Genomic DNA, 25,835 nt, shown 5'->3' on the forward strand with positions numbered 1-25,835 from the left:
GCTTGCACAAATGAGCCTCGAAATAGTGTGTGTGCACGCTACCCTGGTGTAGAGAAAACTTACCTTCAAAGGTTAAATAAAACTTCCCTCTGTCAAACCATACAAGGGATGGCTGGTCATTCTCTGTGTCGGGTGGAGGGGTGGAGTTCAGGAGAAAGGTACGAGGAGGAGGGAGGAAGAAGAGGGATGAAAGGGAGGGAAGTGGGTGAAGAGGAGGGGGTGAGAGGGGGAAGGAGAGAAGGACAGTAGCGTGAGTCTCACATGGCAGGTCTATCACACATCACAGTGAGGTGAAACGTGGAGGTCGGGCGACGAAAGAGGGACAGAGAGCCACGGTGAACCGAGACAGAACGCGTGATCACACAGGTGTGATGGGGATGTTTTCGTTGTGAGTGCCTGCGTGCGTGAGGAAATGCAGGAGTGAGGTGGAGCGAGCGGCAGGTGTGTGACTCGATGTGCAAGATGTGCAACACGAGAGAGAGGAAGTCGAGGCTGTTGTGCTTGGGGGCGGAGGGGGTTGTCAGCCTCAGCTGCTTAGTGGCTGGGATGCATGCATACCAGGTGTGCAGAGACAAAGCCAACATCGCATCCAGACAGCCCTGGCCTGGCAAAGCTTAGTCTTATGCTGATCATCAAGAAGTTGCCCTAAAATGGCTGACAGAACTTAGAGCACACACTGGCAACAATTTGTGTCACTTTATGTATGAAGGACAACAGGCAAAAAATATACCAGGTTAATGGTAACTATGTAATAATATACTTTCATTTTTCAGTAGTGTCCAGTAGTTATTACGTCTTTACAAACAGACGCTTAAGCCTGACCTTATTTACCTCCTGCAGCGTCCAAATACAGACCAAACGATCCAAAAGGCAGATCAATTAGTAACATTCCCTCTTCAGCACAAATATCTGACAGATTGTCGATTTGTTGGCCTTGTGATTTTATGGAAATTGCTTGAATACTTGCAACTGTCCACTGAACAATGTGTGCATTTAACTCTTGTCAGTGTTTCAGTGTGACACTGAGAACTAACAACAACAATCCTGGTAGAGCAGGGTAGGCTTGTTCTTGTCCATACGACTGTTTTGATGCGAGGTCTCAGCTATGAAGGTGTGTCGCTGAGTGAGTGGGTCAACTAGAGTGTTGGGTGATGGACCGATGAGAGCGGCGCAGTGCTTCATGAAGAGAACAAAGAGACAGGTGTTCAGATGGGGAGGGCGGAGTTTGGAGTTGCATTTTTCTATGGCTCGGAGAGTGCGTGAGTGAAAGGTGGGAGTCAGGGGTCGAGTGTGGAGTAGATTGAGGCTTTAAGGCCAGTGAAGACTGGCTGAACTTGAGGCTGTGTCGTGATACTCCAGCAATAGGGAGAGGATGGTATGAATACCAAACAGCTGCCGCCTGTCTAATTCATCCTAATTTTCATGCCAGACTATAAATGACTCTGTGAGCAGCAGCTCTGACCTGACAGTATGCGTTTGAGTGTGCGCGAGAGCGAGAAAAGACAGACAATATGGGCCTCAAGGGCCCACAGATAAGGAACTCTTCAGTCATGCTCATTGAACGCACAGCACACAAATACCCAAACACGCTCTTGTGGTGCAGAGTAAAGGTATCTGGGAGTGACTGCACTGCACGCACACACACACACAATATGTGTCGCCAAGAGAAGACACAGGCGGTTGCTATGGTGACATGGCGAGACAGCCACTGGTGCACAGTCATAAAACAGAGAGAAAAGTCTCAGGAGTGGGCAGATGGGCAAAGGGGAAGACACTCAAACTTATCCGCTGAACAAAAAATGTTATGCAATGGATGAAGCTTTTGGTGTCACCACAGTTTTCTTATTTTTTCTCTGGCAGGTTTTTTTTTTTCTTGGGTGAGTGAAGGAATGAGAGAGTAAGATGTGCAGAGAGAGAGGAAGTAAGTGCTTTAAGGACTATTGTATCTATTAAATGTCCAGGAAATATAAAATATGGACAAAAGTATTGGGACATCTGACCATTACACCAAAAGGGACAGCGAGATCTTAACACACAGAGAGCTTTGCAGCAGTAACAGCTTCCACTCTTGTGGGAAGGCTTTCCACAACACGTTGAAGTGTTTCTGTGGGAGTTTTTGTCCATTCATACAGTAGAGCATTTGTGAGGTCAGACACTGATGTTGGACCAACAGGCCTGGCTCACAATCTCTGTTCCAGTTCATCCCAAAGGTGTTGGATGGGGTTGAGGTCAGGGCTCTGTGCAGGTCCACAGAGTTCTTCCACACATGGACCAGCGGGAATAGAAAACGTTCTTCCCTTCACTGGAAGTAAGGGGCCGAGCCCAACGCCTGAAAAACAACCTGATCCCAATACTTTTGTCTATATAGAGTGTGTGGGTGTGAGCTGGCAAGAGCAAAACAATGAAGAAAAATGATGATTTCAGTGAAAAATGCTGCCACATTTGAAAGGAAGAAAAAAAAAAGAATGAATGTATGGTATGTCCCTACATCTGTGACTAGTCAAACATGTAGGTATTAGGATAATGACACAGATATAGTCTTTTTATACATCTAATAACTTGAGATGTATTTAATTCAAAAGGATTAACACAAAGTTTAAAAATAAGCCTCCTGAATCTGTGCCAGAATGTGGGACAAAAGACCCAAAAGAGCCTCACTGTCCCAATACCTACACTTTAAGACTGACAAAGCTCTAACACACTCAGAGATGGCCTTTACCCTTGCATGTCAGGTGCACTCTGGGTAAAGAGCGTCAAACAGATTGAAAACAAAACACAGGAACACCCCACTCCAACCCGTTTCCCAACCCTGTCTCCCTTCTTTCTCTGAGGGGCTCGTTACTGTACCTGCAAATGAATCAAAGTGCCTCTCAAAGGTGGGCAGTTTGTCTACATAAGCATCGTCTTCTGACAAGCCAAAGGACAGATAAAGAGACAAACAAACAACGAAACAAAAACAGAAATCAAATCAAACCAAGGACAAAAGATTTAAAGTAAAAATCTGCAAAGTGAGAGATAAAGAAATGATAAAATAACAAAAAATGAATCATCTAAAGCTCAAACAAAAAGAAAGTGTCAAAATAGGGACTGGAATGGGGGCAGTTTATGATTAAAAAGATCTCAGTGATCTTACTCATCATTACTCATCATCAGCTTTTTGGTCCATCAACAAAGGCACAGTGAATAAATAATGTATACAGTTAGAGCTGTAACAAAATCTTCAGTGCAATCTCCATAGAGAAATTTTTTTCAACTCACTAATGAAGCCATTTGCTTATCGTTGCTTCTGGCAATCTGTCTAAAAATGCAGCCTCCGACCCGGGACTATATTCTGTTTTTATGTAACTGCTGCTGCCTCCAGAGTGTGCATTTTGAAGTCTAGTATGACTCAGCCATGTTACAGGCTACTGAGATTTGCTATTATCCTCTCGCAAACGCAGTGCAAGGTCCTTCAGCACCGACTCTACAGTTAAATCGAGCAGCGTAAACTGTTGCTGTGCCATTAATTCATTAAAAGAAGGTTTGTCATGAATGTTTGTGCTCTAAAATTAAAATTAACACCCTGCTTCACATTCTCACCTCCCACTCATACAGCGCGCGTGTCTGTGTAAATATGAATTTGTCTGTGTGCATGTCAAGTTAAGTCCGACACAATATTTATGTGCAGTTTAGCAATTCACTATAACAAAACGAGTTTTAAGAGAAATTAACTCTCATTTTAAGTAAATAGAAATGAAGATGCAAAAGAACGCAGTCATATTTCATGTTGTTCCAGTCTGTCTTCAGACGGGAACAGCTGATATGTGTGGTCTTAAAGGCCACAACAGGTATTTTTTAACTGTATTGCTAATATTCATGTGGTGGACCATGATAGCCAGGAAACTCCAGTCTCCATTTGTAAAAAATTGAAAATAAATTTCAATATGAATAAACAAATACAACAAGGAAATGACTCATTCTACACAAACTCTGAGCACAAGGAGAGACGGGGCCAGTGCATACAATCAGCAATGAACTTTTAATATTAGACATGAACAGTTCAGTTCAGCTGTCTCGGCTGTGACCGCAGCCGTCAGCTCAGCGACTGTTGAGGGAGCACACACCTGACACGGACACGGAGAGCTCTTTACCGACCGTGGGGGTGGTGGCGGCACTCATGGAGTTGGTGGAGGAGATGGAGGAGGTGCTCTCGGCCCGTGCCAGCGGGGCAATGGGAGGAGGGCTGGCGGAGTGGACCGGCGGGCTGAATGGACGATTCTTAAAAGACGAAAAATAGAAAGACAGATTACAGTAAATGAAATGAAAAAGGCACTCTAAGGTTCAAGGTTTTCACGTTGTTTTGGTAAACACATTTAGGGTGTGGGTGGGTGTAAGAGCAAATGTTTCCAAACCGGGAGTCTTTCTACCCCAAAGATCAGATCGTTCAGGCACATGCGGTGAAATCGCCCAGAAAGGGTGGTCTCAGCACAGGAGGAGTTTGTGGTGTGAAGACAAACAAATCAAATAAAAGTATTTTGTTTAACATGATCTGAAGAGCTAAACTACCAATACATCCGCCTGCTGATATCTATCGTGAGAGCATCTTATAAAGCCACACGTATTTATGCAAATCATGGTAACATACACGCACGTCAGCGCAGGTACTGTCCCTGATTAATAGGTCAGAAACTGTTATAACTGCTGCGCTTGAATTCTACTGTGTGTGCCTTTTCAGTTTATTAAGTCCATTAAAAAGTGTGTGACGGCAATCACACAGTAATAATCCCTGAATCATTACTGTCCAAGATGGCTCCTTTCTGTCGTGTCTCTACCTGTTAGTCATTTTTCATATTATGCAGTTGAATGGAAGTCTAATGATACTGATAATCAGTTTTAGCCTCAGGAGCACTTTGTAACGACATGAATATTCACTACAGAAACACCAAAGAGCTGTATGAATTTCAGTCAGTCACCAGAGTTTGATTTTCCCATGTGGACCCCGATGATGTGCTGGCGATGCTGGATGACAATCACTAAAACTGTCAAATCGAACTAACTTCATGTTTACCCTGTTTGGTTTGTTTGTTAAGTCGGTGTGAAAAGAAATCAGACCAGAACTAAAATGTAACAAGGTATAATCTTTGACCAGACGAACTGAACTACGCGTATGAAAACAGCCTTCACTATCACTGATTGTGAGGGACATTGTTAGACAAAGAAAACTTTAGACAAGTTGTGTTTGGCTTGTGTTTGGAGGTTCTCTTATCGGAGTTGCCTGCAGATACACCTGCAGAACACCCCCCGACCCCCCAGAAAATTCTCAATTATAAGTGAAGTTATGATAAACTGCAAGACTTACTGTATCTCCTACACACGGTTTCCCTGGAGGAAGTTTGGGCCGTGAAGGAGGGCGAGGTGGAGGTGGTGGTGGGGTGGGGTTCACTGACGAAGGAGTGGCAGGTCGCACTGGAGAGGAGGAACCTGAGCAGAAACGATTCTTTGATACACCTTTTCCATCCTCTGTAAACGCTTATTAGCGTGGAAAGAGTTACAGGGCTAGAGAAGACATTGAATGTGTAATAACAATGACAATGTTCTCTTAAAATGAAGTCTTACCTTTTAACTAGGAATCAGTTAGAACAACAGCCTATGCTAACACAACATAATTCTGTAAAATGGTGATAAACATCCAATCAGGCCAACACCCATTACCTTTTATCAAGAGATTTAAAAAAAATGCAGAATCACAGAGCAGTTTGTCTAATCTTAACAACTAAGATGTTGCAATCAGCTGAAAGGAAATTTGGAGATGGTGCAATGCTGGATACGATCCCTTCTCAACTCCAGTCAAAACAACAGATACATTGATATTACTATTCATCTGACTAAGATGAGGAACAGGAAACTGTCTCTGTGTTTTCAATCACTGTCTTCTGAACACAGACTCTAGATATAACTCAGCAAGTTATTTGCTCCAGTCCAAGCTCTAAAAAAAACCTGGCCGCTATAAACCATATCCTGCTAAGAATTATGATTTACTCACCACTATTTGTGCCACCAGCTCCAGAGGTGGGACCAGGTGATGACACCACAGCCCGGTATGTGGGGGGAGGCGGTGGGGGAGGGGTACTTCGGCTCCCCTGGGTAGCATCGCTGGGCGAGGTGACGGTTTCACCTCCGTCGTCTTTGGGTTGGGTGGCGTCTGTGTTCTTGGATTGCTCCTCTTGAGACAGGACTAGAGGCGGTGGGATGGGGCGCATTGCAGGTTCCTCAGCAGGAGGAGTCACAGCTGGAGGGGTTCTTGCTTTGGGAGCAGGGGGTGGTGGGACACTGGTGGGTGAGTTGACGGGAGGGGGAGAAGAAGCAGGAGAAGACGCAAGCTCCTTTGGTGGTGCTGGGGGTGGAGATGTGGCGAGCGTGAGAGGACTTCGGTCCTCAGGTGTAGGAGGACCTGAAGGGATGGGAGGTGCAGGAGACTCCTCTGAGGGAAGTGGGGAGGTTGGTAGAGGGGGCATAGGCTCTTCTTTTGGAGGAGGAGAGGTAGGGAGAGGTGGCGCAGGGTCTTCTGGGGGAGGTAGCGATGAAGGTAAGGGAGGGGCAGGAGATTCAGGAGGTGGTGGAGAGGTTGGTAGCGGAGGTGCTGGTTCCTCTGGCAGAGGCGGCTGGTCAGGAGATTCTTCACTGAAGCAGACCCACATGTCACCTTTGTCCTCACCAGCAGAAGGAGCCTGCTCTGGTCCAAAAATGTTGTCCAAGTCAGCTATTGAGGGCTTCCTGGCAGAGCTGTCTGCTTCTGTCGACACTTCTGAAACACAGAAACCCAGACAACCAGTGACTACTCAAAGGCTGTGTTTTCAGAGGTGCTCAGCATCTTCACATGCAGAGATAAAGCATGACTGACTGACTGACTGACTGAGGGAGTTAGAGACAGAATGCTGGAGCTAAAAAAGCTACTGACATCAAATGTAAAAAGTTCTTTCTTTAATCCCAAGATGCTGGTGTGATATAACTGGGGGATGAAATAGATAAGAAGACTCCTTTACCTGTGTCATCTGTAGAGGGAGGGACAGCTGATGGGACATTCTTGGGTGGAAGAGGAGGTGGAGCTGCAATAAAATTGTCAGTGCAACAGTGAATAGTCCTGTAAGAAGGGTAACAGCAGGAGATGACCGCCTAATCAGCATCAGTGTTTCTTGCAATGTTTTGTATGAAATTAACAAACTTCTCATGTCATAGCAACTTATGCAGGGCTGCATACAAACAGGACTGAAAACGGGAGGACTGTTGTGTAGATTAGCTTATAACACACACATCCTCGCAAAAAATAAAGCTTAGAAAGTTTGGACCGGTACATGAAAGGTATTATCCCACCTGCCAAACACAACCACAAGAACTTGAGGACAAGGGATCATCCAGCCAATAGTCAACCATGCAGGGTAATAGATACAGTCACCACTGTGCCAAATGCAAGGAGGAGGCAGCAAGTGCAGAGGGGTTGGTGCTGTGTGGCAGACAGGGACTGAACTCTACCATGTAATAAATTACAACCAGCACTGTGTCATTTGGTGGTAAAATGGTTGATGAAATGACGCAGGTTACAGCTAGCTGTTTATAGCGAGAGACGGAGTGTTACTGCCACACAACCGTTTGATCGGGTCAGTTCGCACGTCTGCTTTGTTAGTCGGATGATGTTGGAGTTCATGAGGTGAGCTGATGGAGCTGATGGAGCTGTGCAGTCATTCCAGGGAGAAGAGGACGTGCGGCACAATATGCAGGGAATTATAAAACTTACTTCCTGCGGGGAAGGATCTTGTCAAAGAGGATTCGGGCTCTGACAGAGGAGTCGGCCACACATCGGATTCAGACAGAACCGCTAAGTTCAGGAGGGGACAGAATAGGCCAAGTCAAGGGCATTACAACCAAAAAAAATACAACCAAAAAAAACAAAAAACACTAAAGGGTTCCTGATTTGTTGGGGCTTAAAAAAGCAAAAGGTGTTGGAGGGGAAACAACACAGATCAGCACGTCAGTAAAATCTTCCATCAGAGAAAACAGATTTCCAGCCTCAGTGGCAGAACCACAGTCAGGACGTGTTGCACAACAACACCTGGGATGCATTTTCCTTGCCAACTGAATTTCAGTGCCACTATAACAGTGGAATGCAGGTTTCAAAACAAAATGCAGACATCTCAAGGCAAAATTAGAAACCTGAACATAAAAAAAGTTCTATACATTCACATTTAGTTTTTAGATACTAAGAGCTACAGTTAAAGCAGTTTAATAAATCCCACCTCTATGAAGGTTACAAGGAATTTATTCAACTGTGTGGTCATTTTTTTCAGCTGCGGTCTGTGGAAATGTCAAATTGTATTGTGTTATATGAGTTTATCTATTATTTTGTGCAAAGCATTTATATCAATGAGGCTAGACTTAAAAACAAAATGCAACACAGACTGCTTTAGTTTTAGTTTGGTGTTCCTAAAATATTCTAATGCGTTGCTTATGCAGTATTTTGTGAAGATGAAGCCGTGGACGAGTAATATGGTAAAAAGGTATCAGAGTCACACACAGAGCTTTTGGATTTGTCTGAATGAATGTCTAAAGGGAATTCATGTTGAGTTGATGTTAGTTATGCCTGACATGGAAGTTACGTAACAGCTGAGAGCTGCTCCACAGCATGTACCACTAAATCCTGCTGGACTGGATGAGAGCGGGTGACAGCAGAATCTGAATATTAATGAGCTGCTCTGTGAACGTGAACATGACCTCCCAGTCCCAATTTCAACTTTGACCTTAGCAAAGACAGATGGAGTGAATCCACTGCTGCACAGTGAGCCTGAGGGAAGAGCAGTGATGTTAGAGAAATAGGTGAGAGGGAGGGGGAGGAGGAGGAGAGAAACAGAGAGGGTATCTGCAATGACAGCCAAGCAAGGCTTAGCTGGCAGCCTTAAAGAGACAATAAGTATGGCTTCAGAGAGCCTTTTTCATTGTGCTGCTATCACTTTTAGACACCAAAAAAGGAAGCAAAAAACACATTTTAAGAACCAGTACAGATTCAAAGGCATAAAGAGACAGAAACACAGACAGACAAAGACACGGGGGGAGGGGGTGGGTTTACCTTCGGTTTTCGGTTCTCCAAAGGCTGTTTCCAGCGGAGGCCCAAACAAGGCTGTGGTGTCTGGAGAGACAGGTGTTTGCTGACTGCTGCAACACAACAAATGAAAAAGGAAGTTATGTGACACACCAGGTACAGAAAGTCGTTTCAGGAAACAGCTACACCACATATATCGATGGAACACGTTAGCAAAATGTTATTTAGAATCAGAAAGTGCCAACACCCTAAGAAACAAACGCAGGCTTAAAGCAATTTACATGTTTTCTCATCTGATGTCAGCTTAGGTTTGGTACACTGTGCATTTATTTTGTTCACACTACATTGGGGTACACTGAATCCTTTACTGATCCTACTGATCATAATGTGCTGTGATTGGCTTAGTCATGCGAAGATGTGCATTGTGATTACCTGCTCTGTTTTATCTATCAAGTCTTAGTTTTCATGGTTGTATTAATGTCTATGACAGGAGCTCATGGGGGCCCTCAAGTTATTAATTCAATAGCTACTCAGATATGTAAAAACCCAATGATTGTGCTGAGCTCAAAATACCACGGACTCCAGAGATGGCATCGTGACATAAAGTGGGAAGTGGAAATGAGATCAAAACCAACCAACGCAGCAGACTTACGCTTTGTTTAACCAGTAACTGATGTTAAAATACATATGAAGTTTTGTACCATTCTATTGTAATGTGTTTATGCCGGGTGCGTCTGTACCATGGCTAACTGCACCGGACAGACAACAGACGCACCCGGGGGAACAAATACAGATACATGTGCACACTTAAAACTAGCATTTAAACAAATCTCAGAAAGACGAGTGACTCACAGCGACAAAAACAGTGGCAGCTCCGCAGATTCAGTGAAGCCTCAAGAGGCCCGCCAGCAAAATAAATCATTTGTGTCTAAAACTTCTTCTTATGTTTGAGTGGAAAGGCAAAGGTTGGGAAAAAACTTGTAGTGTTTATCAGCAGTGATGTTAAAAGCAAAACATTGCATGTTTATCTTTATCTGAGGCCTTTGGTTAGATTAAAAGCATTACCCAAAGGAGTTTGCTTCTTTCCATGATGTCAAGGCTTTAATCAGATTTATTGCTATTATAAACATTTTAGTTAATACTAAATTAACATTTCAGTCAGGGTTCCTGTTCGGTGATGCTAGACAGCTGCTACAGATGTTAGAGAGGCTTAAGTCATATACAGAAGAGGTTTCAGTGAGACAACGAATGAGGTGATATCGGATCCTGGTGACAAGTGAATAAAAATAAAACAAAATAAAAAAAAAAATACTAAAAGGGGAAAGTACCACGAATTACAGACAAATCTAGTTTTGGAAAAAGTATGAAGCCAGAGGGAAAGCCCCTTGCACGGCCATTAAAGGAATGCAAAAGCGTGACCATACAAAGCACAATATGCAACAGAATGCCATAAAGGAGAAGCTATCAGCAGAGACACATGCAGTATGATACCTACTGTAGCATCATTAGATTTTGTGGATTGTCAAGGTAAAGTGAGATACACACCTGGGGGGTTGTGGTGCTGGAGCTGGTGTGGGGGCCACAGCAGGGACGGCACGCCTCGGCCTGGCAATCTCTTCACCTGGAGCCATAATCAGACCTGTTTACCACATGTGACCCTTGCCTCACGTTCTCTGTAATTCACCGCGATTAAAAGTGAACCTGCTCTGAGACTGATACTTACTGGATGTATTTCTTTTCAAACCCTGTAACATACAAAAAAGACAGTAAAGTATAAAAGCCCAGAGACATAAAAAGTATAATATTTGCCTAATAACTCTAATATTTGCCAATTACGCTCACATCCTATAGAGTCCTTCTACGTAGTGTAAATGCATATGTTTTATTGGCATCACGGTATCAAAAGTATTCCTTTAGTAACATATTTATACTAATTGCAAATCCTGGACATATAAAATTGACAGGCTAATGCTGACATGGCAGTGATAAATCTGATGGCAATTATTATGCTTTATAAAGTGATTGATTGAACAGTGAAATACTGCACAGAGAGTTTTAACAAATTCTCAGCAGCTAAGAAAAAGCAAAAATATCTGCCAGTGGGGACAGTTTAAATTAAGGAGACTGAATTTACTCCAAAATTCAATAATAATTACATTGTTAGTGTAGGGTTAGAAAATGGCAACCAGGTGAGTTGCTGCAGCCTGCAGTGGAAATATTGGAAAGCTTTCAAAACATGCTTTTGAAGTCTTAAGACGCCGAGAAACCCAGAGAAGGTGTGAGGCTGATAAAGTTGGAGTGTAAGAAAGTTAAAAGAGAAACGAGTTTTGCTGTTGGAGAGGCAACAGCACAATAACACTGCCTGTCCAGCTGTGATCATAAATACCCGTGTGTGTGTGTGTGTGTGTGTGAGAGAGAGAGAGAGAGAGAGAGAGTGAGAGTGTGTTGGGGGGGACAGATGCGATGAGAAGACAAGATGGGGAGTGACTGAAGTAAGACATCAAAGGGTCCAGCTGTCAAGAGTGTAAATGTTTCCCCACTACAGAGACCAGGCATGACGCCATTCGAGATGAAAAACAAGTACACCAATGAACTAGAGAATTGGGAAAAAAAGGATAAATCCCTGTATTTATTTTTTTTTATGTTTAAATGTGAATGTCTAACCAAATCAGCTAACAGTTTTGACCCATCGCCTCAGCAACTGAACCGACCTACGTGGTTTCTGTCTTATTCAACCGACTCCAAGGACAGGGCGAGGAAACAAAAGGGTACAAAGAAGCATGTGACATATTTTGGGCCTGACCCCAGGGAGCCGGAACAAAAGGACACTTACCGGGCTACGTCTCTGTGACCAGCAAAAAGGAAGAGAGAAGAGATACCTGGTCAGAGAGTGACAAATCAGTAAAGCAGACATCACATACATCAGGAGAAGAAGAACTATGGCCTGACTGGTCAGATCTGGGGAAGAGGATGTCCATCAGGAGTGTGTGCTCATGTGTCCAATATTTTGTGCAGACTAAGAATTTTTGAGCAAAATGCAAATAGCTTGATAAGTCAGGGATAATACGCAAGTGAGCATGACTTTGTCAAACTGATGTGTGTTTGCGTTTATGCCTGTTGACGGTGAGATCAAAATCTAAACATAACAATAAAATTCAATCCTCATTTTTATCTTTGACCGTCTCCGCCCCCATCCCTTCATGTGATCCTGTTTGTTAAAAACCTTGTCACTGTTGCCATCTAATCCTTTTGAGTTTCCTTTCATTTCCCCTCATAGTCTCCCATCTGCCCCTCGGTCCCTTTAATTTCTGCTGACCCCGCCACCCCCCCTCCGCATCACATCCACCTCACGTCAACCTTCCCTCCATCCCTCACTCTTGTGCTTGTTCCAGTTGTGCAGTGAGCTGTGAGTGATTAAAGTGATGCAACAAGGGGGTGGGACGTGCTGGTGGAAGAGATTAATTTCATTGGGTAAATTGGTGCAGGACGCAGCGCGACACTGTTTCCTCACGACCAATCATCGTCTTACTGCTGTATGTAAACAGGAAGAACAACATGAGGTGCCCAGAGTCGGTCAGTGTGACCCTTTAGCCCGTGTCAGGGATTAACAAAGACATTTAACACATAGACGGTTGAGTACAGGCATGCCGATCTTTAAAATGGACCAGCTGTTTTTGTTCTATTTCCAAAATTTAATTTGGTGCTATAGCAACGACACATTTAATATGCAAAGAGAAAGTCAGGTGGGTTGCTTTTGGGAACTTTCTGTATGGACCTGACTGCACAGTGGCTGGCTACACTAATGGCACACACATTATGAAATATGAAGACTTCACCATAAAAAAAAAATTGTGCTTGGAATACCTGTAGCTAATAAGACAAGGGAGTAATAACGAGTGGTGTAAGATCCCCTTTTTGTTTTTTTTTTAAGTTTCTCACTCCATCCCTGACCTTTTCTTCTGCTTGTTATTTGGACTGAGAAGTGGAGGCACAAAACTCCAGAACCAGTTAAAATCAGATTTAAAATGTCTTACTCAGCAGAAACAACTTAAAGCACAAACACTCTTGTACTCCAACAGCAATCACGGACATGCACATACAGTAATCCACCTCTACATGACACCACAATGACACACACTTGCACCAAAAGACAAAGCACATAATATCGGAAAACGGGCCCATAAAATACTGGGCCGATAATGAAACCTTCAGCTGTTACACACTGCCTGGATATCATGTTTCCTTTGTATTTAGCTTATTTCCAGCAAAAAGCAACAGACTTGAGTAAGTGTTAAGAGGAATAAAAATGTTAATGATACAGTAAGTAATAAAAATAAACACAACAGCATGCAAAAGAAAGGCTTACCGGACTCCTCTACGGAAATTATCATCACAGAAGCAGCAAAAGGAACAAGAGATAAGAGAGAGAGAAATAAAAAAAAAATAATAATAGAGAGGGGTGGAGTAGTTAGACGACTAAAGGGGATGGCAAATTAACACTGGCAATGCAAAACAAAGCATAGGTGAATAATAAAGGTAGTCATCTAAACATGAAAGCATTAATACAGACAGATAAAGCTGGTGTAGCAGTATGGCTCTCTAATGGATTCAGTCCCTCCCTCATCCCTCCACCTACACATTACCCACTACTCCTCCTAACATGATGTGAGCACCAGATCCTGGCCACGGTTTTATGTGAAATAAGCTGCTAACCTGGATCATCATGTCCCTCTCACAAGCCTGTGCACATATGATGAATGATTCATTGGCATAATACGCAAAATATTACTACCAAAATTAAGTTCACGCAGTGTGTTAAATACAGTACTCAGTACCCGGGAATGTTTAATACTTGGTATCTCTGTCAGATTTTTTGCAGTTGGAGTAAAAGCTTGTCGAAGTTATATTCATATGCAGAAAATCAACGTCAAGGCATTTAAATATTAAGTGTCGGTCATTAGTCCAGGGAATCTCAGTGATGTGTAAATGGGATGCGAGATGTTGTCGAGTGTGGGCCTTGTTTTTGAAAATAAGAGCAAGTCGTAAATGTTTTAGTCTGAGGCTAAGGTTTTACTGGATTAGCTGAAGGAAAAGAAAGAACCAGAAAGAAGTGGGAAGAAGCAGTGTTTGCTTTCGGATGCCTGTTAACGTTTGGCCCCTCTTCCTCTTTTCATCAGACCATTTTATTGTCAGTGCATAGCCAAGGTTACCCAGAGTTGCCAGGGACTGGGAGTGACTGTGTGACTCATGTAATTTATGTGTGATGAGAAAAGCTCTGCACAAGCAAACTGGATGCTAATTTGAACTGGTAGATGAGAGGGTGACAGTTGTATAATCACAACTACAAGCGTGTGATTCCAGCATCTGAGAAAAACAATCATTCACACAAACAGATTTTTCTGTAACACCACAATGGGCAAAAGCCCCAAAACCAAATCTGTCTCCCATTTATTTTCATTACCAGTTAAGCCGTTGTTGCCATTTTGTAAAATATGTCCATCACAATATGTCCTCTGGGGGAAAGGTTCAAAGTGTTGTGCAAAAGCAACGGTCTAAAACTAAAAAATATCATCTCACAGTGAAAGAGAACTGAGAAAAGCAGCAAATTCTCAAATTCAAGAAACCAGTGCTGTTAAATGTTTATCTGATATTTCGTTTACTCTTCTCCTTGATTGATTTGTCACTTCTTTATGAGGACATATTTTTGAATACAAAACGATGGCAAAAACATCCAAAGTCTCCCATCTACTCTGCATGTGCACACAACCATTATCAGCCATAGAAAGCCCTTCACACCCTATCAGGTTAACAGAGCCTGCAGGTGAACACACGGATTAAATTATTGAGTCCCGAAGCTCAAATGACCACAAGCCATCTCACCATAAAGCAGACCGACACATGGGTTCATTGTGCCCACTTTCCTACCTGAATTATTCAAGGTGGACATGCAAGCTAACTGTCCTCGCTGAGGAACACAGGAATCATGGGCAGAAGCTAGAAAGGCAGGATCTCACTGCTAATTACAGGCTGTCTAAAGGGGATGTGCGCTTGAATTTGGACTCATCAGCTGAGCTTCATCACTTCAAACAAGAGCTTCACACCCTGCTATTTGGCAGCGATCTGCCTCGTGTTAAACGACACCGGACAAAATGGGAGAACAGTGAGGTCACTGACAACGGGGACGAAGCATCAAAAGCATCACAAATTAACTGTATGAAATTCAAACCTTCATATAACCCTGACCTCACTTGTTACGGAGACATGGATTGTGCTTTCAGACTAGGGTTGAAACCAGACATTACATGCTGTTGCATACTGGCTCAGTGCAACAAACTAGTTCTGTTGTGATGTAGAGACCCAAGACAAGTGAAGCAGTGACCCATTTAGAGTCCCCATCTGTAGATAAAACAAAACAGTGGGATAAAGTAGAATATATATTGCAGAGAGAGACAGAAACACAGACTGTGTGACCAACATACATGCACAACCATATCTGTGCACTTACAAAAACATTGAATTCTACATGTTAAAAGGCGGCGAGAGAGGAGGGAAGAAGCACGAGTGACTCACACATGCACATTATGACCATCAAAACACCAATACACAGCCGTCTGTTAATGAAAACCGGCAGTGAGAGGGCAGTGACGTCAGGGCGACTCACCAGAGGCGACGGGGACAGGGCTATGTTGCCTATTGAGGCTTTGAGCTCGTCGACTGAGGGCGCTGCCACTACACGATCGGCCAGCAGCGGCTTGATCTTGATTTTGAATTTTTTTCTCTGGTCCTCCTCTTCTTCCGACTCGTCAGAGGAAAAGAAGGGGGACTTTTTGGTGGCAGGCAGTAGTGCGGCGTCAAGGAAAGCAAAGCTCCCATCCTCAAACAGTTCAGGATTTATTTCACTTATATCATAAAGTTGACTATGCGATTGTATTCATTTTGCTTTGTCCCTAATAAATACGGCCCATACTGAAACCATTTAATTTTGTATTGACTAACTGCATTAGGAACAAAAATCACCCCTTTGCATGGCTAATAAAGTGGAGGGTGAGATACTAATCGATACCTAAATATTATTATAGCCAAGACCGTGGATTAAGTTTGGTGCATGCAAAATGCTGAGTATGGTATCACTATCACAACAAAAGATCACAGAGGAGAAAACAGAGCATCAATATGAGCTGACAGTCTGGGAAATCAGCGTATTGATTAGAGTGATACTTCCATGCTTCACGAAGACATTATAGCACTTTTCTCAAACACCTCTCTCTGCGACTTCCCGTTCACATTTGGCACATCAATGAGTCATTCTTCTGTGCTGCGCCTTATCGTCTTTATTTAGAACTTTGTTAATTGGATGTTTTGACACTTCGTTAAGCAGTCGATGTGCTTTATTATCACTGAAATTGAAGTGTCTTTTTTGAGTGTGGATTTCTCTCTATAACACAGGGATATCCAACTATAGAACTGCTTTCAATGATTTGGCGGCCTCAACAGAACTTTCTCGACTATGTTCCTAATCCAAATACTCCTATCAGCATGCACCAAATTAACGAGCCCTGCGCTAACAATTCACAAATTTAGTGAGCAAATGTAACTTCGCAGAGATAAAATGAGGCTAATTATTTCTGTCAAACGACAAATCAAGCAGTGCTGAGGATATCTCCATCCTCCGACTCCTCATCCGGTCTGATGCTGTAGCCCTCCTCATCCACCTCAGGGGAGTTCTGAAACGCATCAAGTGACTCAGCGTAAATTCTTTAAATGTTTGTATGATGATATCAGTAACAAACACATGTGTGATGTGTACTGTAGGTGAATTGAGCCACAGTTGTTACCATTGACCTATTCAGATGACAAATTGTACTTTCTGTCACAACAAATGCTCCCTGCTTAACAAAAGGTGACCAAATGCATATTGGCAAAGTCATAAACTGGATGGAAAATGTAAGAAATATAATGTTGTAAACAGTTAAACCAATCAACTTGATTTGCTATTGTTGGCCACTTTTAAGGTTCTTTGCCCACAAAATTCATCAATAGCACATTGATTTTAAAATATCTTGCAGAAATACTATAAGCTCATTCAGATGCAGATGAAAACAAAGCAGCAGTGAGCTGGTGCAGACCAAACATTTAAAATTCATTACATAATTATAATCCTACACTCATCCTTTTACTCACATATCTGTCCCAGTCGATATCTCCGTAGAAGCCATTAGGAGCCCCGTTGGTCTTCTTCTGAGACTGGTAACAAAGAGACAGTTTGATTAAGATCCCACCAGACAGTGACGGTTCAGTATATTCTGCACTACTGCATCTACGGGATGTGTTTCTATGTTAGTTACTGGTCAGTGAAACTACAGTGCACCTAATTCTGCCCTATAAACTCGATCCTGCGTTCTCTGGACGTCATGTCATGACGTGAGGCTGTCCCCATTTTCTATATTCCTCTCACAGTTGATTATTTGTTCCCCTTTTTGTGTCCCATCACATTTGCAACTCCCGGTCAAAATAATACAACTATTGGAATATTAAGTGTGTTTTTGTCTAGAAACTACAAACCATGCTTGAATGCTTGGTCACTAATGATCTGATAATTCTGCAAATAGACAAATGGTGGTGGATAATATCTCTGGACTTCAGTCTCCGCAAGCTACCCCAAAGGTCTCCAAGAGGATATCCTGTTGCCCTTTTTGTTTTTTTTTTTTGTTTTTTTTTTATTCAAAGCCTCCTCAGACAGCCTTGTAATGATAATATAGCTGAACACACTATTATGTCTAAAACCAGTCTAAGCTCTAAGATTTAGACTAATTCTACAAGTTAGTCTACTCCAAAAGGCTGAGAGACTACTGTTCAGTACCGATTCAACCTCTTGGGGTTCCTGGCAAGTAAAAGAACACAGAAAATAAATACTGCTGCTCGCAATAACCAGACTTGATTTTCAGAAGTATTACATGCATATACTAGATAATTAAATGGTTGATAAATTAAATGATTTCTGTTACTTACACCCCCGTCTCTGTCTGGGGACCCCCTGAGCGAATTTAAAGAAGAGGAGGGGAAAAAAAAGAGAGCATGAAAGTCACTTAACATATGAGCTCTTCATTTTGAAATCAAGTGCTTTACCATTTAGCCGAGCCAAAATATCCAAAAGAAGTATACAAGGAAAAACCTTTTCACACCACAGCACCCACACACTCACAGACATCACAGCACAGAAACGTTTTGCAGTAAGTCTAGGCGTTTCATGCACAGATACAAAATTGGCTTAACACCCCTGAAAAACTATCATGCTTCCAAAAGATAAGTAAGTACAAGTACTTCATTAGCGAGCAAACTGGTATGTTAAGTATTTCCTGATTGTGCAGTTTGCATTAAATATTTCAGCTGCATGCAAACAATGTCACAAGCACTGGCTATTTTAAGTATGGCCATTATTTTATAGATCTATATTAACAAGTCATAAAGAATTTGCATTGTACATTTGTGCGATACAACACACAACATACCACAGTGGCTCATAACTGACTGGCAGAGTCTTAAGCTGTGCATGGTTAATGGAAATAGCAGTCTTACATTTATTTGACTTGTACTTTATACTAATCCTGTTATTGTTCTTACTTATTCTAATCCCGTCAATCTGTTGTAATGCACAGTATATGCACAACCTGCTGCCATATATCAGTTCTTCACCTTAAAATAACTCGGTCCATTTCAGAGGTTTCAGCCAGCTCTCTGCTCTGCTGCACAAGCTTACGACTTCTATGCACCATGTTCATAAAAGTACACGAGGAAGGAGTACAGGGACTTACGCAGAGTCATTGTCCTTCTCTTTCTTCCGTATCCCAAAGGCCTTCCTGGTACGTTTTTTCAATCCTAAAAAGAAAAAAAAAGACAAAAAAAAAAAGAGTGAGCGATTGCATGAACAGACACCAAAGGCACGATTAAAAGGTGGTGTAGGTGGGTTAAAGGGTAGGTGCCATCAGCTGTCACGCATCTATCAACCTCGACATTAAAGGTGCCGTTTTTATGTATTATTGAGTGACTTGCTGCATCACTGTGAAGGCAAACATCGTCTTTCAGAGCTAAAAACGTGTTCATGGTCTTCCCGGATGGACAGACAGCCTTGCGAATTCCCAAGGCATCATTCTGGAATGGAAAAATCATTAGCACTGCTAAAATCAACGTGAAAAGAATATAACAAGAATAGCTTAGAGAACAGTGGAGCAAGGAGTATACAGCTGTACTTCACACAGCTGACAACATACAAAACTTCAGTCCACGATGCTACAGAAACATGTGAGATCCCTGATGTATGACTGCTACTTTGAATCCCAAGACTAATTTGGAAAAACTGAGGAATTCGATTACATTCACTGTCCTTTCCCTAAATGTCTTCTGTATATATGATAGCATGGATTCGACCAAGGCGTGAGATCTCCAGCTCCTCTAATGGAGCTGCTCGCTGACCAACAATACAAATTATGGCTGTTTTGTTAAAACTACCAATGTGAGAGGAAAGAAAGACAGGCTACCATCTATTGTACATAAAGTGCACGTCCAACTGCAGCTGGGTGCAGGTAAAGGACAAATACAGCAAACAAAGTATTCCATCCACACGTGGAATAATGCAGCCTCCAGAAAAACAAAATGTAATGCTGCAACATTTTATATATATATATATATATACACACCATATTTTGACCTTAAATTTCTTTGGTCAACAAGCTGAAAATTAAGTTTTTGCCACAGATTTGCAAATATGGTTTTCAAGAGTATTCATGTTTTCACATTTCAGCTCAAACTCTCTCTCTCTCAGGATGTATTTGAGACTGAATAAACAACAAGATTACAAAAAATGGTTTACACAAAAATGAGGAAGTTCAGTCACAATCCATTTTCAGTTTGTTCTACCCCTAATACGTTTTAGCGGATATCATTTATCAAATTCTGCAAGGGCTCTCAAAAGCTCCTTGTCCTTCCTTACCCCAGATGAAAGCCCAGTTGTCCCCTTCCATTTCTTTTTTGATATGACACTCATTCTTCCTTGTCTTTGTCAGGTTGTGAACTCATCACATCTTCTCGTGACCGAAGCGGATCTCTTCCTTATACCAAATGCATACACGGTGCACTTAAAAGGAACCTGACGCTAAAACCACAGACAAACACACACACACACACACACACACACACACACACACACACACACACACACAAACAAACACACACACAGCTGATCCTGTTCTTGATTTGCATCTGGTACTCGAACTCAACACCAATGGCTTAACTCGTGAATTAAAGACAAAACAGAATTTCTTATATAATTATATGGTATATTATTACCATTATATCACATTTCATACACTTTCCTAGTTGTACTGCTGCACCAACATGGCTACAGCAAAAATGGGGTTTCACCTTAAAATACTCTCTCAATGATTCTGCCAAAGTATTCCATGCGACAGCGACAGTCACAGCTCAAATAAAAGTTCCACTGCAGGGGAAAGCGCTCGCATACATACAGAACGCAGGAACATTCACAAATATGAAGGCTTGTCCTTTTATAAACAAAGGCAGGCACACATGCCCCCGCAGACGTTTTAAGAGCATATGCAGAGACATGCACACACCTTAGGGAACTGAGCTTGATGAATATTCATGGACGCTGGGAGATCAGGTGTCTGGAAGCAATACCTGTTTGTACAGAAGCTACCAAAGTCATTACTCAGAGAAGCAGGGGGAAAAGGAAGATATAAGTGGAAACTGGAAACAGCTGTGGGCTTGAGCAAGGCAACAAATGACCAAAAACATGTTGTTGTTTTTATTAAGTATCTTTATCAGAACAATACCTTTGCAAGGAGAGTGCTGAAACTACACTCTTTACGTGGGTGTCTGTGAGTGTACACGCGTTGTTGGTCATTCTGTTGTCTTTTACAGATGCAAATACAGAGTATTTTGAAACTTGATTTCAATTATATTTTCCCCAAAGTACTGAAAGTTTAATTTCTGCGAAGCCAGACCAAAGACTGCTTCTTTCCTTTCTGTGACTTGACAGTTTCCCTCTCTCTGATCTGTCGGGGGGTCACAGTATCAGGACACAGTGAGCTTTATCAACCTGTAGTATAATAAATGGAGGAAGCTTGAACTGTTTCTGCAAGCTGCTCTGCAAAGCTAACAAAGACTTTTTACTGCAATCACAACTATTATACTTCCTTTTGACTTACTGATGAGTCAACTCTCAACTGTTGCTTCAGTACTTATGTTTACTGTTTAGTTTCTGCCATTCAGAAGTAAACTCTTTTCTCTGGTTTAACGCAGTTTAGTTGGACCTGTTGATTGATTTCTTCATCCTCTTAAATTAGCTTGCACCACGCTGTTTCATCAAACTGGGGTACAACAGCTCACAAAACTCACAGTTTGGGTTGTACATCTGCCTGTAGTCACCACCATAGATTAGCATTATTATTCAGTATTATTATTTTTATTTATATTATTATTTAAGTAATACATCCACAATCCCCTCTCAACTCTCCCACGATCCCCTCTCAATTCTGTGTCCCACACAAAGCATCTGATTGGTTACATGTTCTGTGTTCTGAGGTTGTTTTCATTTCTTAGGACCCTTTCTAAAGTTAGCTTCCCACGTCTCCAAATTTATCCTCACCCCTAGATTCTACTGTTGTCAGAGACCAGATTAGCTGACTGGTTACACGTCACGAGTGATAACCTTTCAATACCGAAGTCTACTGTGCTTGAGAGGCAAAGGGAGACTGGACCTGCCCTGGTGAGAGAGAAGCTGTGTGTCGAAGGGAAGGAGACAGATACTTTTGAGGTTACAAAAACATCATAATCTCATGATTCACTTTTTACAATGACAAATTCTCCCAGTTTCCCTGTTAAACCTCTGAAATTCCCCAAAGTCGCAGCCAACAGCACTCAACTCAATGAAGGCGAAAGTGAGGGCTTTCAAACAAGCCTTTCATTGTACTTCATAATAAAACACAATGTTGAACTAATTTTTAAGAGCCTGAATATTGTGTGCTTTTAAACTGCACTTTCATTTCAACAAGCTGCTGCCAATTTGTCAGAAGCACATCTTGTTTCAGACATTTTCAAGTAAATATCTTTATATCTTTTTTTCCCTCTATTGGCCTCTTCTCTTTTTCTTCCCATAGGTCTGTTTCCTTCTCTTGTAAATCCAGCACTGCCCCCAAGCAAGAGAAGACGGGGCTTACAGCTGTGATAATGAAAGAGTACTTTGTGTATGTGTGAGTGGTCGCACATGTCAGCGTGCACTTGGCAGCTGAGCCCTGGTTTTATTCTGCACATGAGATTAAACTCTGCATTTAAAATGTCCTTTTATTTGATTTTTATTGTTTTAACTGTTTGTTAAGACACAGCAGAGAGCAGCAACCTGCCTTCTTGCCTAAAGCATCTGTGTTCTTGACTTTTTTCTTTTCAATTTAGCTAGAGTTGGAAATAACTGCAACTAAATGACAAAATAAAATAATTTTTCTTTTTTCCCCATTTTTCATTCGAAGAATATTTTAATCTCTCTGTGTATGAACAGTTTAAACACACACAAAGACCGCAACATGTTCCTTGAAACTGAATTCACACATGATTAAACTGACCGGCATTATTTAATAATAATGCAGTTGATTAGTTAATACTCCATGTTTAGAGAACAATAGGATCTAAATCTGATTGACTGACACCGATGTGAAAGAATATAAAAACGAGTATGTCAGGGGTTAATTGACAGAGAGGGAAATAACAGACCATGTGGTACGCACTCTTTAATGACTTAATGGCTTCCGTTTAGAGGGATGCTAGCACAAGTGCTAACGTAATTAGCGGTCTCTCTCAAGACACAGTAATGTAATTCCAGGAAAAGCCAAAGGACATGAAACCAAACAGGACGGGACAGTGCCAAACCTAAAAATATAGTACATAACAGCTGAAGAGCAAGACAACACTGACCAGAGCTAGATATTCAGAAACTTTGCAGTGGAAAGCAAAAGCCATTTCTTTTGTTGATGTGTTACTCAACAGTAATTTATAGGGGAATTATTTTAGAAGTAATGCTAATCTGGTCTCTGACAAGAGTAGAATCCAGGGATGAGGATAAATTTGGAGAAGTGGGAAGCTAACTTTAGAAAGGGTCCTAAGAAATGAAAACAAACTCACAACAGGAGGAACACCACCCGGAGCAGAGCGTACTATTATTATTATAACTGTGAGGCCCATCCTTGAACCTGCAGGAAGAGGTTGGCACTAAAGCTGCCCTCGGTAAAAAGAACCATCTTGAAAAACAGCAATTATGCCTTACCCCCCCTTATTAAGTCGAGTGCACATGAGCTCATTCAACAAACATAGCTTTCGCCATCAGAATACAGATTCAACAACAATTCAACAAATGTACGCTTTTTTGCAAAACAAACAACACTTTAAATTTATGAAGTTGTGTAGTTGTGATCTGCATCTGCTTTTGTGGGAATTAGGCTCAGCTACACTATATAGACAAAGTATTGGGCCATTTGACCATTATTATTATAGCTTTGCAGCTCTAACAGCTTCCACTCTTCTGGGAAGGCTTTCCACAACATGTTGGAGAGTTTCTGTGGGAATTTTTGCCCATTCATGCAGTAGAGCATTCGTGAGGTCAGACACTGATGTTGGACCAAAAGGCCTGACTCACAATCTCTGTTCCAGTTCACCCCAATGGGGTTGGAAGGGGTTGAGGTCAGTGTGCTGGCCAGTCAAGTTCTTCCACACCAAACTCATCCAGTCATGTCTTTATGGAGCTTTGCTTTGTGCACTGGGACACAGTCATGCTGGAATAGAAAAGGGCCTTCAACAAACTGTTGCCACAAAGTTGGAAGCATAGCATTGTCCAAAATGTCTTGGTATGCTGAAGCATTAAGATTTCCCTTCACATTAATAAAGAGTTGTACCCAGTACTTTTGTCTATATAGTGTATGTTAACCAAAGAACTAATGATACACAGACTCAAAAATGTAACTCACACGTTATTGGACATGTGTGCTACAGTACACACACACTTTTGTTTTTTTAAAGTAGAGGTCTACTTCTGGGCAGGCCAAGCTGAGGCTGTTTAACAAGCTGCCAAAGGGGGAAGAGATGAGGAGGCTCTATAGGCCAAGCAACACAACACACACATGCACACACACACAGATTGTGCTGCCAGCCACACCAGGGCAGACTAGGCCTGGCCACTCCAGACTCTGGATGGGAGATCTGTGCTGCTGTGCATAGTAAGTAGAGAGGACAATAATACACCACTGAGATCAAGAAACAAACGTGGGATGTTTTTGTCAAAATGTCTTATGTTTATGGCCTTTAAATACTGTTTCATATATGAGAGCGATCTATTAACTTCTTTTTGATTCTAAGTGAATAAAGCTGATCACAAATCTAATTCAGTGCCAGATGTGTATTTTTCTCTGACAGTGAAAGAAAACACATGTTGTTCTTTATGACCCTGCACAGTAGGATTAGCATGTAGGGTAGCACGTCCGAGCAGGCACAGGTGAACGAATGGGATGAGAGAATTAAAGTGTGAAGACAGTACGTGGGTTGTTGTGGGTATTGAGTCAAGCTGTTGACTGCGCACAAGGTGAAGCATGTGGATCCTCTGGCAGGCAGGCAGGCAGGCAGACACGGAGACAAGTAATTGGTAGAGCAGGACGAAGGCTGGCAGGCAGATAAACAAGCAGACAGAAAAAAAGCCTGCAGAGAGACAGGCTGTGAGAAAGAGTAAGTAGACAAGGAGACAACATGCACCGAGACAGGCAGGCATACAGTAGACAAGCGGAGAGAAAGACAGGCACACTGCAAACAGGAGATTTAAAAGGCTCTTTGGTTGGAGTGACTCATCTATCCTCCTGGCCCTGAGAGGTGGAGGAGGAGGAGGAGGAGGAGGACGCAGGTGAGGAAAGAAAAGCTGCTCAAGACGGGCAGATACATTTACAATGACCTCACAATGCTGCAATGATGCTGAGGAAGAAAAAAAACGCTCCAATATCGTGAGGACGCACGTGACGAGCTATGAACGCAGCCTCCATTTTATTTCACGCACAGTTTTTGCCGACCTGCATGGAGCTGAAAATTTGATCAGGAGATTTAGTACTGAGCTGCATCATTAAAACGGGCAGAAGAGAGGGGACCGGAGGAAACAGATGGCATTATTTACTCAGGATGTGTTGACGAAAACCATACCCTCAGCTACTCTGCTGCACTCTCACATGTGTTTAGATTTTACTTATGTAGAGAGATGTGAACTAATTTCAGATGCTCTAACGTTTGCACAAACACAAGTTCAACGACTGTAACACAAACAAGGCAGTGCACATAAACCTCTTTATGCACATACACATGTATCTCTACTGGCACAGGAAGGAAGAAAGCCATTTATTTAACCTTCCCCACCTACATTTTCCCTGCTAGTTTCAGGACAGCACTTCTCAAAGCTTCCTGTCTCTAACCCATCTGAGTATGTGAGTATCTGAGAGAGGCAGCCGAGAGGAGAAAGGCTGTCTGTGGACTTGTCCACCCTGTCTAATTCCCTGGAAGCACAAACAGAAAGCTTCAGTTGCAAGACATTAGAAAACCTCAAAAAAAATGGTCATCAACAGCCATCACCTTGAGCTTCACTGTGTATTTCAGTGAAAAGAGCCTGTGTCAGTGTGGCAGAGGGGAAGCAAAGAGCTGGTGTCAGTTTGCGTTTGTGCCTGCGGATGCT

The 25,835-nt window shown here is 42.3% G+C and overlaps 1 protein-coding gene across 21 annotated transcripts in view; it reads right to left on the minus strand.

The window, feature by feature from the left end:
• sgip1a (SH3GL interacting endocytic adaptor 1a) overlaps positions 1 to 25,835 on the minus strand; it is a 67,818-nt gene that overhangs the window by 9,025 nt on the left and 32,958 nt on the right. For 6 of the 21 annotated variants that reach the window (XM_046390688.1, XM_046390680.1, XM_046390687.1 and 3 more), the window contains 16 exons: positions 18,883 to 18,946; positions 18,080 to 18,104; positions 17,252 to 17,314; positions 16,731 to 16,794; positions 15,732 to 15,910; positions 11,904 to 11,915; positions 10,794 to 10,815; positions 10,616 to 10,709; positions 9,098 to 9,183; positions 7,772 to 7,852; positions 7,023 to 7,085; positions 6,023 to 6,784; positions 5,339 to 5,460; positions 4,104 to 4,257; positions 2,848 to 2,907; positions 64 to 123 (listed from right to left, as the gene is read on the minus strand). In XM_046390688.1, the coding sequence (XP_046246644.1) occupies positions 64 to 123; positions 2,848 to 2,907; positions 4,104 to 4,257; positions 5,339 to 5,460; positions 6,023 to 6,784; positions 7,023 to 7,085; positions 7,772 to 7,852; positions 9,098 to 9,183; positions 10,616 to 10,709; positions 10,794 to 10,815; positions 11,904 to 11,915; positions 15,732 to 15,910; positions 16,731 to 16,794; positions 17,252 to 17,314; positions 18,080 to 18,104; positions 18,883 to 18,946 (1,911 nt within the window). Of the gene's footprint in view, positions 1 to 63; positions 124 to 2,847; positions 2,908 to 4,103; positions 4,258 to 5,338; positions 5,461 to 6,022; positions 6,785 to 7,022; positions 7,086 to 7,771; positions 7,853 to 9,097; positions 9,184 to 10,615; positions 10,710 to 10,793; positions 10,816 to 11,903; positions 11,916 to 15,731; positions 15,911 to 16,730; positions 16,795 to 17,251; positions 17,315 to 18,079; positions 18,105 to 18,882; positions 18,947 to 20,057; positions 20,227 to 25,835 lie in introns of those variants that run through there. The other 15 variants (XM_046390699.1, XM_046390698.1, XM_046390691.1 and 12 more) reach the window with 14 other exon arrangements.

Source organism: Scatophagus argus, chromosome 6, assembly GCF_020382885.2.
Source record: "Scatophagus argus isolate fScaArg1 chromosome 6, fScaArg1.pri, whole genome shotgun sequence".
Lineage (NCBI taxonomy): Eukaryota > Metazoa > Chordata > Actinopteri > Scatophagidae > Scatophagus > Scatophagus argus.